The 17,137-nt window shown below is 42.4% G+C and overlaps 1 protein-coding gene across 4 annotated transcripts; it reads left to right on the top strand.

The window, feature by feature from the left end:
* Positions 1-5,442: 5,442 nt before the first annotated feature.
* Positions 5,443-13,697, top strand: LOC121288674 (zinc finger protein 239-like). Of its 4 annotated transcripts, XR_005945409.1 has the most exons (4): positions 5,481-5,499; positions 7,947-8,054; positions 8,733-8,891; positions 10,591-10,725. XR_005945409.1 is itself a non-coding variant. In XM_041207391.1 (3 exons), exons 1-3 carry the CDS (start codon positions 5,493-5,495, stop codon positions 11,556-11,558), a joined length of 1,083 nt encoding a protein of 360 aa, XP_041063325.1. In that variant the 5' UTR covers positions 5,452-5,492; the 3' UTR covers positions 11,559-13,697. The 4 variants fall into 4 exon arrangements, 2 of the variants coding, with proteins under 2 accessions (XP_041063326.1, XP_041063325.1); XR_005945410.1 differs by lacking the exon at positions 7,947-8,054 and having other exon boundaries at positions 5,443-5,499; XM_041207391.1 differs by lacking the exon at positions 8,733-8,891 and having other exon boundaries at positions 5,452-5,499; positions 10,591-13,697.
* Positions 13,698-17,137: the final 3,440 nt, after the last annotated feature.

Raw genomic sequence — 17,137 nt, 5'->3', positions numbered from 1 at the left:
AATTTTCCTGCCCTCTCCCCATGTCCCTTGATATCTTTAATCAATAGAAATTGATCTCTGTCTTGAACATACTCAATGACTGAGCCGCCACTGCCCTCTGGGGTAAAGAATTCCAAAGATTCACCACCTTCAGAGTGAAGAAATTCTCCTCATCTCAGTCCTAAATACTCCTTATTCTGAGACTGTGTCTCTTGGTTCTAGACACCCCCCCCCCCACCCCCCCCAAACCCACCCATGAGATTAGCTTTCATTCTTCTAAACTCTCTGGAGAATAGAGGCCCAGTCTCCTCAATCTCTCCTCAAAGGACAATCCTGCCATCCCAGGATTCTGTCTGGTGAACCCTTGTTGCACTCCCTCCATGGCAAGTATATCCTGGTAAGGAGACCAAAACTATACACCAGGTCCAGTCTCACCAAGGCTCTATACAATTGCAGTAAGGCATCTTTACTCCTGTATTCAACTCCTCTTGCAATAAAGGCCTGCTGCATCTGCATGTTAGCTTTAAGTGATTTATGAACAAGGACACCGGGTCCCTTTGGTTGTCAACACTTCCCAATCTCTCACCATTTGAGAAATATTCTGCATTTCTGTTTTTCCTACCAAAGTGGATAACTTCATATTTTGTTCCATCTCCCTTGTTCTTGCCTACCCAAATCCCCTTGAAGCGTCTTTGTATTCACTTCACAACTCGCATTACCACCTAGTTTTGTGTCATAAGCAAATTTGGAAATATTACATTTGGTCCCCACCTCCAAATCATTATTATAAATTGTGAATAGCTGGGGCACAAACACTGATTTTTATTATTCATTCATGGGCATCCCACAAACAAATAATAAATGCCCTTGTTCAGAGGGCATTTTTTAAAGAGTCAACCACACTGGGTCTGGAGTCACATGTAGGCCAGATCAGGTAAGGACAGCAGATTTCCTTCCCTAAAAGGCATTAGTGAACCAGATGGGTTTTTATGACAATCAACAATAGTTTCATGGTCCAGATATTTATTGAATTCAAATTCCACCATCTGCCATGGCAGGATTCAAATCCAGGTCCCCAGAGCATTACCCTGGCTCTCTGGATACCAGTCCAGTGGCAATACTGCTATGCCACCACCTCCCCATAATTCTGGTAGTACAATCTGCCAACCTGAGAATGACCCATTTATTCCTACTGTCTAGTTTTCTGCCTGTTAACTAATTCTCAACCCATTCCATGCCAATGCCTTGTGCCCTAATTTTGCTTACTAACCTCTTGTATGGGACCTTATTAAAAGCCTCAAAATTCAAATACGACTAGTTCCTCTTTATTTATTCTGCTAGGAACCTCAAAAAATTCCTAACAGATTTGGCAAACATGATTTCTCTTTCATAAATCCATGTTGACTTTGCGCAGCCCTACCAATATTTTATAAGTGTTCAGTTATCACTTCCTTTATAATAGATTCTAGCATTTCTCTACTACTGATATCAGACTGACAGGTCTGTCGTTCCCTGTTTTGTCGCCCTCCTTTCTTAAATAGAGGGGTTACATTTGCTACCTTCCAATCCGCAGGAATCATACCACAATCTATAGAATTTTGGAAAATGATCACCAATATCTCTTTAGCTGCTTCTTTCAACACTCTGGGATTACATAATGACTGTACTGCTTTAGGTGATGGATTACAGCAGATCACTTTGCAGTGGGAGATTAGTGCCTCGTTCCATGGGCAATTGCAGACTAAAGCACGTGTTCCTTCAGCAAAACCAGAATTTTGCTCATTCTTGTGCAGGGCCCTCAAAAATAATTTGACACTTACCTTTGGTGGGGCAGGCTTGGACCAAAAATTACAATTGGAGCCCTATTTACATAATAGAACCCCACTTTCCCTGTTGTCTGACATTGGATAATACTTTAGACAGCCAGTATTAAGGGTGGTAAGACTAGTGATCTCATTTTGAGGCCATGAATGCTGGACAAAGGCAATGAAAATCGACCCCTGTGGGTGATTTGATAGGAACAAAGGTTTTGAAGGCAAACTGGGGAAGCAATTTAACAGGTCAAGAGAGAACATTTTTAATTGCTCATAATGCTCCAAACCTTTACTGCCTCATCCAAATGTCCAACTGTTCTCTTCTGGAAATATAATTCACCTGCTTGCTTTATAGAATTCCCAAAGCTATCTTGTATGGCGAGTTATAGGTTTGCAGCAGAGGGAATTGCTACAAAGTGCGAATTTTGCAGTATTAACTCGAACAGCTGGGGAGACATCCCTGCACGATGCAAGCATGTCTGCTGGGTTTCGGTTTGACTGAATGTGAAGTTGCTAAATGTCTGCCAGGCATTTTACAGTCACAAGGCAACTCGTGACTGCTTCATTTGGCTTTCAGTATGATTATAGGTGGTGTATATCTGCATTCAGGTTCAGGCTCTTCCATTAGCATACCCACAAGTGTGATTCACCCATCACTGCCTCTTAATTTGTAAAGATACAGATGGGTATCTGTATCTGGGTTCTTCCAAATTCAAATTGTCATCACACTAAAGTTATTGGGGAAGAGAAAAAAGATTAAAGTAATTACAATTAAAGAGTGCAGTGTCTGAAATTATTTGGTTAAGGATTTTGCTGAAGGTTGATAGTTCCCATATCATTATATTCCAAAATGTTTAAGGTTTATAATGATGCTAGGTAATTGCACATATAGCCAGTAGATGGTGCAATTTATTTGATAAGCACCCAGATGAAACAGGAAACCACCAACAACTTGCATTCATGTTAATTATTCATTATGATCCATTCCAAGGGAGATTAAGTGGCCCTGTTATATGGTTCTGTGCTTTAACAGTAATTGGGAGATAACTAAACACATAATGGACCTTCTGAAAAGAACAGATTCTGTTCAGCTTTATTCAAAGCACACCCCACAAGAAATAGGAGCAAGACTAGACCATACAGCAAATCGAGCCTGCTGCACCATTCTGTACAATCAAGGCTGATCATGGGTTTCAACTCCACTTTCCGGCCTGTCCCCCATATCCCTTGATTCCCTGAGACATCAAAAACCTGTCTATCCCAGCCTTAAATGTATTTAATGAAGGAGCATCCACAACCATCTGGGGTAGAAAATTCCAAAAATTTTAAGTAATTTCTCATCTCAATCCCCTTATCCTGAGACTGCTCCATGTTTTAGATTCCTCGATCAGCAGAAACAATCTCTCAGGGTCAAAATTATGAAATTAAACTGGATTTCCTCTCAAGTAGATACACAGGAATAGTGTGTTCTGATAGTTCAGTAAGCAAACTGAGCTATAACAGATGTTGATATCCTTGTTCAATTTATAATTAAGCCCTTAAAACTCAATAAACAGATAAACCTGCCCATTCTGACATTTCTGACATGGTCACAAGAGAGCTGCCAGCTCACTGGCACTGCATAGCTATGTGAGATTACCTCAGGGAAAGGAAGAAAATTAGAGGAAAACAAATAATTAAGATGCTGGAGCAATGGGAAAAACATTTCCAAATCTCCCTCGCAAGTCACTTACACCATTCTGACTTCGTCATTTCTGGGCAATGATCCTGGGCCATTCTGTCCCTAATGCTGTGGTGGGAGAACTTATCACTACATGGACTATAGCGGTTCAAGTAGAAGGCTCACCACCTCCTCGTGGAAACTAGGAATCAGCAATAAATGTGAACTTGCCCTGCCCACATCCTATGAACAAAATGCATCAAATAAAATGGGTCAAGGTTAGAAACAGATTCAAATTGAGAATTTACATGAGTAATATTGTTCACATTACTTTATTGGATGACTCTTCTTTTGTAGAGCCAATGTGTATCTCAGCCGTGCCAACCAGAAGGTCTTACATTTGATTCCCAGTTTGTGCTGAGTTAGGTGATCTTATCCAAGTGGATGGTGGAGGCATTACAATTAATTTCTGTATTTCTGGAGTCAGTGTTCCTCATCAGTATCCATTGAGTCCTGCTAGAAAGAATGCATAATGATGCATCTTTAGATGACATCTACGCAAGAGGGCCTTAGTTTAATGTCTCACCCGGAAGGTGCCATCTCTGGCCATGTAGCACTCTTTCAGTACTGCACTGAGGTATGAGTCTAAATCATGTATTCAAGTCCTGCCTTGGAGCTGAACCTATGACCTTCTGATTCAGAGACAGGAATGCTGCCAGTTGAGCCAAGCTGACAATACAAGACCTCACCTGTTTGCTCTGACGAATGTAAAAGATCCCAGGATATCATTCTGAGCAGAGCAATATTCTGGATCAGTATTTAATCCTCAACTAACACAAGTGAAACAAATTTATCTTGCTTGGGAACTTGCTGTGTATACTGGCTGTTCCATTTGTCAACTAACAGTAATGAGTTGGCTGCAAAGTATATTAGGATTTCAAGATCTTGAAAAGCACTACAGAAATGCACATTTCTTCTATCATTTGTACATGTACACTTTCTAGTGGGGCCATAGGAGAACAGGTAGATAGCCTAGCTGACTTTTTCCTTCCCTTAGTCAAAGATTTTGAGACCAATTGTAAGATCCCTGCCTCTAATCTGATTGAATTCAATTACTTCATCCCAGACTAGGGATATGGGGTCTTCCTGGTCTCGTGTATGTAGCTTAATAGGAGAACTGGTTGGTGCATTTATCCAGTAGACCATTATCGGAGCTGACAATCATTATTTTACTTCTCTGCAAAGATGTTGCTACAAATGTAATCATCCTCGCCTGACTCTGACATGAAGATCTTGTTGGTCTTGTGAACCGGAACTTCTACACTTAGCAAAAGTTTTATTGAGAAACCAAAGTTCAACAGAGTTGACAAACAATTACAAATGTTTGAGATTAGACAGGACAATAAACGTAAACTTTCCCGAATGATGGAAATGACCAAGCATAGCAACTTTGTTCCTCACAACGTTTGGATCGTCAATGAACTATGACATTTTCATCGTTCTTAACAATTTCCCTGTTCCTTTCAGGTACACTAATAACCTTTCTGTGCTGTTTTCATCAAGCCAAGGAAACAAAGAATTCTACCAACAGCCAATTCTTTTGAACGGTCATTAACCCGAAACGTTGACTTTAGTTCTCCCTCCAAAAAAGCTGCCAGACCTGCTGATTATTTCCAGCATTTTCTGATTTTGTTTCAGAGTTCCAGCATCCGCAGTATTTTACGTTTGCGTATTTTCTTTCTGAATGCAAATAGTTATTTTTGCCGGCTCCGAAACTGGTACAACAGTTAACGGAAATTAAATGTGTTTTAAGTATTAAAAAAGAAACACAACGGGAATCGCAAATCTAGCTTCAAAGAAGAAATCGCAGGGTTACCTTTAATAATGGAGGTATTTTACCCAGAGTCCCCTGCGCTCCAGAAAGTCCCCTATCTCTGCAATGGACAGCAGGAGTGTAAAGCGCAGGTCCGGAAGTGAATCTGTGGTGGTGCTGCATTCTGGGTGGGAGGTGCAGGAGATTGTTGGAGCTGCTGCAGACAATGGCAGGTAAAACCCTCCTTCAGTGTTACCAGCTGCAGACAAGCTGGGCTGCCAATTTACAGTAGACTAATGATATTTGTAGAATGGGATCGTGTATTTTGGCTTCCTCTTCCTTAAAGTAACAGGCTCATTTATTTTTGCATTGTATTTTATTCCCATTTGTTTTCAGATGCATAGCTTTTCTAGCCACTGGGCCCAGCTGCTGGATGCCCCACACCAGCCTCTTCCCCCTGCCCCAATACTGCTTCATCTCACCCTCTCTGCACAACCTTCTATTCCTTTCTCCCTTATGTGTTTATCTAGCTTGCTATTAAATGCATGTTCTTTGAGCCTGCCCCTTTCCAGAGGAGGAATTTGTCAGAAAGTTAGATTGAGCAGATTTCATTCAACTTTTAGTCCGCTGCCCCAGTAGGGAGAGGTGATAAAATGTTCTGTGCTGGAGGATTGAAGAGGACAAAAGTCAGCTAGAGTTCCAAGTCCTGATTCTTGCAGGAAAGTATCAGCTGAAGAACGGACCATGCTTGGACATGGGCACAAAGTTTTTCACAAGTGGTTAAGGTCTGGAATGCATTGCCTGAGAGTTTGGTGGAGGAAGGTTCAATCGAGATATTCCAAAGGGAGCTAGACTTATCTGAAAAGGAAGAATGTGCAGGGTTACAGGGAGAAGGCAGGAGAATGGCATTAGGTGAATTGCCCATTCAGAAAGCCGGTGCAGACACAATGGGCTGAATGGCCTCCTGCATTGTAACAATTCTGTGATGCCCTTCCCACTGTCATGAACCCTAACAATACTCTCAAGTGGATAATGGCCGCTTAGGTTGAGTGGCACTGATGAAAGTTATATTTTGGGATCTTTTCAACTCTCCTTCCTGTAGTTTCTCACCTCTCGTATCTTCAATGATTCTCATGGCCAATTCCTATATGTTTTGAGAGTGTCCACTGTTGCCTTGAGAGACAGATAAGCAATACATCCTGGACAACAAATCACAATCCCTGTTTGCGAATTATTTACAAGCTAATGCAATTTATCCTAAGGATCCATGGAATCTTTTTTGTGTTTGCAAAAGAGGGACACAACATCAGAGCTCACTGAGTGTAAAAGGTGAAGTGAATTTATTAAACAGTCAACATATAGTCTAAAATTTCTGTAATAGACTCCCTACTGAAAAAAAAATAAAAACAAAAAAACTATGGATGCTGGAAATCTAAAACAAAAACAGAATTACCTGGAAAAATTCAGCAGGTCTGGCAGCATCGGCGGAGAAGAAAAGAGTTGACGTTTCGAGTCCTCATGACCCTTCAATAGAACTGGGTGAATCCAAGGAAGGGGTGAAATATAAGCTGGTTTTAGGTGTTTGGGGGTGGGCGGGGGTGGGGGTGAGGAGAAGAAGTGGAGGGGGTGATGTGGTTGTAGGGACAAACAAGCAGTGATAGAAGCAGATCATCCAAAGATGTCACAGACAACAGAACAAAAGAACACATAGGTGTTGAAGTTGGTGATATTATCTAAATGAATGTGCTAATTAAGAATGGATGGTAGGGGCACTCAAGATATAGCTCTAGTAGGGGTGGGGGGAGCATAAAAGATTTAAAAATATTTAAAAATAATGGAAATAGGTGGGAAAAGAAAAATCTATATAATTTATTGGAAAAAACAAAAGGAAGGGGGAAGAAACAGAAAGCGGGTGGGGATGGAGGAGGGAGTTCAAGACTTAAAGTTGTTGAATTCAATATTCAGTCCGGAAGGCTGTAAAGTGCCTGGTCGGAAGATGAGGTGCTGTTCCTCCAGTTTGCGTTGGGCTTCACTGGAACAATGCAGCAAGCCAAGGACAGACATGTGGGCAAGAGAGCAGGGTGGAGTGTTAAAATGGCAAGCGACAGGGAGGTTTGGGTCATTCTTGCGGACAGACCGCAGGTGTTCTGCAAAGCGGTCGCCCAGTTTACTTTTGGTGTCTCCAATGTAGAGGAGACCACATTGGGAGCAACGAATGCAGTAGACTAAGTTGGGGGAAATGCAAGTGAAATGCTGCTTCACTTGAAAGGAGTGTTAGGGCCCTTGGACGGTGAGGAGAGAGGAAGTGAAGGGGCAGGTGTTACATCTTTTGCGTGGGCATGGGGTGGTGCCATAGGTGGGGGTTGAGGAGTAGGGGGTGATGGAGGAGTGGACCAGGGTGTCCCTACTGAAAATATTATTCTATCTTCTAACTTAAATAAAAACAATAGAGTTGGCACCTAATACTAGTCTACATTTGTTTAAAATTTTATGGTTCCTCTCCTCAAGCCTACAGTTTGGGAGGGGGTAGGGTAAACAGTCGAACCGATTGTAAATATTTGTATTGGATTTAGCTCAGACATGGATTGCCTTAACTTCCTTGTCTATTGCAACTGGATTTAAAGGGGCAACTGTGGGGCTAAATGTAATTAAGCAAAACAATGCTATATTTTAATTACAGGAACTGTATTAGTGCTTCCAAGAAAGGGAGGACAGATAATTGGAAGAAGAGAAACCTCCTGTTCGTCACCACAAGTCCTAACCAGTGTTGGAAGTCAGCATTTTCGAAGTACTCATTCTGTGATTTGGTTTTGTGCTGATAGCATTAAGATGGAAAAGGAACTGGGCTGCACACGAACAATTAGCTGTACAATGTGGGCAAAATGAAGTGGGAGGGGAATTAACCCGCACAGGACCATTTCAAGCTGAGAATATGAGAAGAATTCCACTCCCCCCCCTTCTTTTTACAGAGTAGTAATTATGTACAAAAGCATTGATGCTATGTTGATAAATTGATTCAAAACATTTTTGGGGAGCATTTATTCAATATTAATCCAGATGTTGCAGTTTGTACACACTCCCTGTGTCTTACAGGTTATTAGACTTTACAGTAGATAAGCCATATACATCAATATGTTTGAGCTGGGTGATCATTTTAAGGTTTATTTATATTGTTCAAGGTCCAAATTTGATTTTTTTTAGTACAGTATATATATATATATATGTACGGTTGCTTAGTTGCTTACGAGGAATATTGTGCCTTGCAACATAATTTAATATTAAGACAACTGTGAGACTGAATAGGGGAATTTTTTATTATATATTACACTGTATTCTGGATTTTTTTAACCAATGTTTGGGGATCAACTGTCTTCAGCTTCATCAATGACCTTCCCTTTATCAGATGGTTAAAAGTAGGGCTGTCCACTGATGATTGCCGTATTCAGCCCCATTCTTGTTTCCTCAGATAACGAAGCTGTGTGGCCAACATTCTGGCAGCTAGCAACATCCGCACTATGCATAGAATCATAGAAAATTTATGACATAGAAAGAAGCCAATTAGCCCATCGGGTCAGGAAGAGCTACCCAGCCTAATCCCACCTCCTTGCACTTGGTCTGTAGTCTGGTAGGTCACAGTTCTTCAAGTAGATACATCCAAGTACTTTTTAAATGCGGTGAGAATTTCTGCCTCTACCATCCTTTCAGGCAGAGTTCCAGGTCGCCACCACCCTCTGGGTGGTAAAAATGTTTTCCCAGCTCCCCTCTAATCGTTCTTGACATCTTTGCCCCCTATTTTTTGACTCCCCTGCTACAGTAAATAGGTTAACCCTATTTACTCTATCTAGGCCCCTAATAATTTTGTACATCTCAGTTGTTACCCCCCCAGTTTTCTCTGTTCCAATGAGGTTGCAAGCACCAGGCAATGACCATCTACAACAAGTAAGAGCCTAACTGTACCCTTGGCCTTCGATAGCACTCCCATTGTTAACTCCCCCCACCATCAACATCCTGGGGCAGGGGAGTCATCATTGACCAGTAACTCAACTGGACCAGTCACCTAAATGCTGTGAACGCTAAAGCACATCAGAGGCTGGTTATCCTGTGACAAGTGGCTCACCTTCTGATTTCCCCAAAGGCTGGTGTCCTGAAATTTTGCAGCAACAAGAAAACTTAGCAGCATTGCAGGTGTCCAGGCAGGAGAACACTTGAGCAACTTGTCCACTTGCTTTGACTGTGGTGAAGCAGCACACCATGATGGTGTCTTCTATCAACTTTCTCTGCAACTGGGTTGGGTCCTGATTCCAGAGGTGTTCTCAGCTTTCCAATCTGTGCAAAGCAGAAGGTGGTTCGAAGCAATATGGGAATGGTAACATAAACACATTCTGAATCAATGCTTTTGTGGAATGTTAGATATTCTTCATTACCTCCGCCACTGAAGTTGGGCAGAGATAACGTTTTCATCCCATTTGTTAGTCTGCTTATCTGTAAACAATATATCTCAAAAACTAATGGACGGATTTCAACACAGGATATGACCCAAGGAAGAACTGATTAGTTTTTGGAGAAGATCTAGATCCTGTAATTTTTTAAAGGATCTAGTAACACCTGGATAGGGCAAATTGACTTCTTTCTAGAATGTTGTGGGTTGCTCTATTTAGAATACTAGGAGTATTGTGTCCAGTTCTGGGCACCGCACTTTAGGAAGAATGTTTCCAGGGGTTCAGTTGCACAGAAAGATTGGACAAGTTGGGACTGTTCTCCTCGGAGAAGAGAAGGTTGAGAGGAGATTGGATAGAGGTATCATGAGGGGGCTGGACAGAGTAGAGAGAGAGAGAAACTGTTCCCATTGGTGGAAGGTTAGATTTAAAGTAATTGGCAAAAGAAACAATGGCGACATGAGTAAAAAGCTTTTCACGCAGTGAGTGGTTAGGATCTAAAATGCACTCCCTGAGAATGCGATGGAGGCACGTCCAATCAAGGCTTTTAAAAGGGAATTGGATCATTTTCGAAAAAAGGAAAATTTGCAGGGCTACTGGGAAAAGGCAGGGGGTGTGGCACCATGTGAATTGCTGCTTCAGAGGGCCAACACGGACATGATGGGCCAAATGGCCACCTCCTGCGCTGTATCCATTCTATTCTATGATTAACTGACAGAAGCAAACAAGAAACAGGCAGACCTCCTTAAAGGAGAAGGACTGAGAAACACCGGTCAGTAGTGTACAGATCGCTCCCCAGTAATATGAGGTGTTGAATGTGAATGCATTTGACTTTTTAATTGTTAGGGAGTTGTGATATGTAACTAACGTTAACCTGTTGTATTGCAGGGGTGACAGGAGGCCTCACGGAAACCAAGCAGCAGTCAAAATCTTGCGCTCATTCTGGGGAGGCTGCTGAAGATGGGACTGCACCACCCACGCCCCAGCCCCGCAAGAACTCCCGGCAATATGGCCAAAAGCATTTCATCTGTAGCGAGTGCGGGAAGAGCTTCAAGCAGTATTGTGACCTGAAGCGGCACGGCCGGGTCCATACGGGTGAGAGGCCCTTCCGGTGTCCACCCTGTGGCAAACGCTTCAGCACCTCCTACAACCTGCTGATCCACCAGCTGGTGCACAGTGGTGAGAAGCAGTACAAGTGCCGGGTGTGCGGCAGGGAGTTTGTCCAGCTGCACCACCTGGTCACTCACCAGCGCACACACACGGGCGAGAAGCCCTACCCGTGCCCAGTGTGTGGCAAGGCCTTCCGCCAGTCCTCCACCATGATGGTGCACCAGCGCATCCATGCCGAGGAGCGGCCGTACCGCTGCCCCGAGTGTGCCAAGAGCTTCAAAACCTCGTCGAACCTTTCCAAGCACAAACGTATTCACAGCGGCGAGCGGCGCTTTGCCTGTGAGGTGTGTGGCCGCCGCTTCCTCCACTCCCACCACCTGGCCACCCACCGCCGCACACACATCGGCGAGCAACCGGCCTTCTGCCCAATCTGTGGCCAGCGCTTCGGCAACCCAGCTCAGCTGCTGGCACACCGCCGTGCCCACGCCGGCGAGCCTCCCTTCAGCTGCGAGACCTGCGGCCGGGGCTTCAAGCAGAGCTCAACTCTGGTGCGGCACCGCCGAACACACACCGGGGAGAGGCCATACACCTGCCCCATCTGCGCCAAGGCCTTCCGGCAGACTTCCACTATGCAGGTACACTACCGCACACACTCTGACGATCGACCCTACCGCTGCCTGGAATGCGGCAAGGGCTTCAAGAGCGCATCCAATCTAATCGGTCACCACCGTGTCCATAGGAGGTAGAGTGCTCAATGGCTGCGGCTACCAGACAGAGATTTGAGCCATCACACTCATCTCGCACAGCATCTGCATTAGACCAGACTGTCATCATTTGCTGCAAGCACCAAGTGACTTTAAACCTGGGGAGATTTTTACATTAAGAGACAATAATTCACTTGGTAAGGGCATTCCTGTGAATTTCTGTGGCACAAATCATTTAGTCTCTGTCTCTTTGAAACTCAAGTTTTGGTGCTTTGGGGAATTAAGCCGGCTAAAAGTCTTGTATCAAGCCTATCCCCATACAATCTTGTGAAATTTCCCCAGGAACAGGCTTGAACTAAAGTCTAGTGCACAATTTTCAGACATCCATACAGACTGTGTTTTGATGCAGTTTGTATTTGAGTGTCTAGTTTTCAAAAGATATGAAATCCTGGTCACTCGTTTCCAGGATATGCAAAAGGTTCTTCTCTGCTCAGAATAAAGTTGGCCAATGGAATATCCCAGGAGTCAGAACATGGGAATTGAGAGAAGCAAAGAGAAGATGAGTTGATGTTCCCGAAAATGAAGAGAAACACTATTTAAAAATCGTTTGCAAAGGATTTGATTAGCTCATAGGGTTACTATCCTTTATTATTCTATCTAATTGTCGACTTAGATAAAAAGATGTTTTATTGTCAATGTATAACTTCACTATTCAATTATGCTGTTGTATGATAATTTCACTTCATATTTTGAACCTACATATAAGCATGATCTGTTGTGATGCTGTATCGCTTTTGAAAAATGAAGTGAGACCTTACGGTGCCACAAGATACTCCCGTATCTAAAACCTATCACCAAGCAGGGTTAGCTGTTTAGCTGGATCTCCAGCAGGGAAAGATACTCATGGTTGGGACTTGATCATGAGTGATTGAAGATATGTGAACCAAATTAATGTATGGCAAAAACCTGAAAGCATAAAACATAATTATGTTTTCTTTTTAAGCAGAAAATTTGCCATCTTGCTGTTTTGAGGACCTTTTGGTGCTGAAATAAATTCTAGTGTTGCCCAAACTGTAATCAGCTACCTCATCTGGGGTTTTCCTTGGCTGGGATTGTTCTTGTATAAAGTCTTGCAGAGCCCATTTTGGGGAAGTGCTGTCCACTTCAACAGAATTCCCCATTGAAGAATATTTTACCTCAGCAGAGAAAATGTTGGTATGATGTAACATGGAGACTCGGCTCCCTCCCCTCCCCAGATGTTTCTTGTGTTTTATGCTGAAGCAGGTTGAGCACTTTGCAAGTAAGGGGCCAGTCCATGGGCTGCTCCATCACATTGCGGCAAAACATCTTGAAACACGGATTTCAGGCCTGTGAATAAATACTCTTCTTCCACCTCCTGCCCCTCCCTGGGAAGCTAAAAGAAAATGATCTGTCATAGCATCAAGTACTCGCAGGTCAGGTATAACACAGTCATAACCAAGGCTCTATAATATAGGTCAGTCCCAGGCTTAGAAGAGCATTTTCCCATACCAACTACCCTTAGATTTAAATGAATGACATTGCCAATTAGTTTCAAATTCATTTTGTTCTGTACTGTAGATCCACACCCAATAGAAGCTGGATTGAGACTGTTTGATCTTGATTCTAATAGGATCCTATAGTCAGCAGAGAGGACTTTCATTCCATTGATTTAGTCTGGATTTGTGTCCATGTCCCAGAGGTGAAAAGGTCATTTTCCGACCCACTCCATCACCCAGTCACTCCTGTATATTGATAAAAACAAAAAAACTGCGGATGCTGGAAATCCAAAACAAAAACAGAATTACCTGGAAAAACTCAGCAGGTCCGGCAGCATCGGCGGGTCTTACCAAATCACTCCATCACCTAGTCACTCCTGTATATTGCTGCCTTACCAGGGAAGTTCCATGAAAAAGATTTTTTTTAAAACTAAGGCTTGCATGTAATCAACCTGAGTATAAAATGAATATTCATCAGTATTTGAAGGCAAGATAACTCCTCATCCTTCTCAATGGGTGAATCAAGATCTTTATCTAAAGTGACTGCAAGTTTCCTTTACTCTTTATGAAGATACACGCCCTACCCTCCTTTCACTGTGACCATGCTAAACGCAATGTCCTGTGTAGTGGAATTAGAATTTCCCATTAAAAGCCACAGAACCGATGATTGTCTTTCTGTCTACAATGCAGCTATTTTCTGTACATGTTGAATATTCCTGTTGAACATTTGCATTAACTTTCCATTTTTTGGATGTGGGTAGAACAGTATAACTGCCAAATTACTGTACAACTTCTGTACTGAGTAACATTTGAAAACCATAAGCGCCTACTGCATATTTTCACTACTATAGGTATTATTTTCCCATAATTTAATAAGTGGGCAGTAGATGTGCTAAATGTCAGTCGTAATCTGTTTAAACCAATATTTTAACTATTGGTGTGGGTCATAGTATTGCTCACAGTGAGTCAGAGAATATCCTCTTTTTGTAATGGGAGGATTATACCATGTACTGTTAAAGGTTATAAGGCAAGTGCTACTTCCTCAACATTGCTTAGGGATTTGTATAGACTGGGTTGTGGTTTGTGGGGGTTGGGTGGTGTGGGATGTCGGTTAGTGTTTGAGTAAAGTGGGATGTTTAAAGAAGCTTTTCCCCCTACTTCACATTGAAATGGGGTCGTTAATGGTCCCTCCACTATTTGGGACTGGCACCTGTAGCTTTGTGCCCATTGACTGCAGACTGCTTGCAAATGCAAACGTGCCCGCTGGCTGTCGTGCACTGCTCTATCAGAAAGAAAGGCAGAGAGAAGGGGGCGAGGGGATCACTTGCTCGATTGCAACAACTTTTGCCCTATGCCGCCTCTATCATCTTTTTTCCCTGCTTTCGTAATGCTTCTCCGGTCAGATTGATCATTTTAAAGCAGAATTGCAGATACAACGTATTTGGAGTTTGTAATTGAATTCGAAGCAGCTGTTCTCGTAAAATAACGCAGGATGACAGACAAGCCAGTTTCTATCGCTTGTAAATTTTGCTCATTCTTGAGGGCACACCGCTTTGACGTTTTTGAATTACTCATACGAACCAAGATCACTTGTGAGATCATTTGTTACAGGAAGGTCAATATTCATCACGATTACAATCAGATTGTCGTTCAGGCTACGTTGGTATGAATATCAACTGAAATATCGCATGTAAAGTACCAGTTACTGAAATTGGTCATTCGATGTCAAATGCCAGCATAGAGCAAGTCAGCTGAATAATTTTCAATGTTTCAATAAAATAAATATGCACTACAAAGGCTATTTGGCCCATTTTACCTCATGGATCCAAGAAGACCTTATAATTGTACTGTGCCCTTAACCAATCAAAGGATTCGTCTCCATTTGGAAGTCCATCCACATTCTGATGGCTCTTTATGTGAAATAGTTGGCGTCCTTTTAAATTCGCTTCTTCCCAGTTTTAAACTGATCCCCTGCCCCTCTCTTCAGTCATCCGCCAGAAGCGGTACAATGTTCATTTATGGGAGAGCTCTCCTCTTAACCAGAGATGCTAGGCAGAATTTCGAGTGGGCATTTGATCTTTAATTACATTTCAACCAGTTCTCAAATCAAAATGGAGGACAGAGTTCATGGTCTGAAGTTATTGAACACAAATGCCCAGTCCAGAAGGCTGTTAAGTGCCTAATTGGAAGATGAGGTGCTGTTCCTCAAGTTTGCATTAAGCCCCACTGGAACATTGCAGCAGGCTGAGGACAAATGTGAGCATGAGAGCAAGATGGTGAATTAAATGGCAAACGACAGGAAGGTCAGGGTCGTGTTTGCAGACTGATCCAAGGCGTTCTGCAAAGTGGTCACCCAATCTGCATTTAGTCTCCCCAAGTCGAGGATTTTGTTTCTGTGATCAAGTGCACTGTGTTCACAGAAATTGCTGTGCTTCCTGAACCTTGCACTTGACTCCACCTCATCTTCCCACAGTGCAACTCTGCATTTCTGGACCCTGTGCGCCCTCACACTCAGAGCCAGGGGTGCACAGTACAGCTGGGTAGATTGAGAAGTCTAGAACTGCTCTTTTGTAAAATGGTCATTTGTTTAATAATCAACACTACCATTTGTGAGATGTTTAGCAGATTTTATTTATTTAAAATACTTTTATATTACAAAAATAAAATGAAACTGGCAAAAAGGTTACAGATAGTGTACCACCTATACTGGGTTATTAGCTATTTTTCCCCTGAAGAATCACATTTCTTGAGCATCAATACAGCTGCCATCCACTGGCATCTTGGTAAATTAAAAATTAGAGGTGCTCTGCGTTAACAAAGTAAAATCACAAAGCCCGCAGAAAAGAAAAACTCAGAATTTCCTTCCCATAATATATTGTAATTTAGCTTTTTACATTATTCAAAACATCACAGCAATACATTCTGTACTGTATATACAATGGCACATCTTACAAGCAGCTTAGGACCAACTAATGCAGACTGAGGTTTGATTCCACCGTGATAGAATGAGGACTTGGTGGTTGGTTGGGGGGTGTTTGGTTTAACATTTCATGAGGAAGGAACAGCAAAAAGCAGTTCCAAAGCCAGTCCCTGCAACATCCACTAACTTCTGCCTGCCAATTTGGGAAACCTCTATTTACTGCACCCTTTTGCTGTCTCTTAATTATCTCTCAATTCATCCCAGCTTTTGTTGTCCACCTTTCAGTCAAATCTCAATCCATTATTAGCATCCTTGTCTCCTGAACATTCTTTTACCTATAATTTATTATTTACCTTTCTATACGCACAAGTAGATGCTTAAGCAAAATATTTATTAAATAATTCTACAATGTCTATATCAATTATAACCTCAGCATGCTCAGTCCCCCATCGCCTCTTTCATTTAGCTGTAATTGTCAGCCTAACCTGATCACTTATCCCAGAGCTATAAGCCTTAATGCAGCCCTTTCTTTCCTCCCTGATATTGTAAATGTCATGGGTTCTAGTTGGATTAGGTTACAGGTTGTGTTCAACATGATCCTAAGGGTTGGGCCAGAGTCTGACCTTTATCATGGTTCCTGGTTTATTTAATACAACATATGTATAAAAGAAACATTTGTGTGTAGTATGGATTGGCCTCTGCCTAGTGGATAGTCCCACCCTTCATTCTTGCTGGTACACGTTTGACTGGGCTAGCATTATAGAGACACAGGGTAATGCTCTGGGAACCCGGGTCCAAATCCCACCATGGCAGAGGGTGAAATCTGAATTCAATAAAAATCTCAAATTAAAATGATGACCACAAAACCATTGCTGATTGTTGTAAAACCATAACAGTGCTGTAATGTACAAGTGAAGCACTTTACACCCAATGATGTCATTTTGAATTGTTGTCACTGTTTGTAATGTTGGAAAGGTGGCAGCTAATTGGCACCCAGCTCACTCCCACAAACAATATGATAATAAACAAATGTTTTGTTTTAGGGATGTAGATTGAGGGTAAATATTGCCCAGCACATCAGGAATAACTCCTATATCGTGCCATGGGATCTTTTGCACCCATCTGAGAAAGACTGGGCCTTGGTTTAACCTCCAGTCATTGAGAAAGCATGAGGTTGAGCCTTC

Source organism: Carcharodon carcharias, chromosome 15, assembly GCF_017639515.1.
Source record: "Carcharodon carcharias isolate sCarCar2 chromosome 15, sCarCar2.pri, whole genome shotgun sequence".
Lineage (NCBI taxonomy): Eukaryota > Metazoa > Chordata > Chondrichthyes > Lamniformes > Lamnidae > Carcharodon > Carcharodon carcharias.
This window is presented reverse-complemented; position numbering and strand designations above follow the sequence as displayed.

What these genes read in the sequence shown, in the direction of transcription:
- LOC121288674 (XM_041207391.1), top strand. An exon ending in TGGAAGTCAGCATTTTCGAA is followed by an intron (nt 8,055 to 10,590) that starts GTACTCATTCTG and finishes GTTGTATTGCAG; the next exon opens with GGGTGACAGGAGGCCTCACG.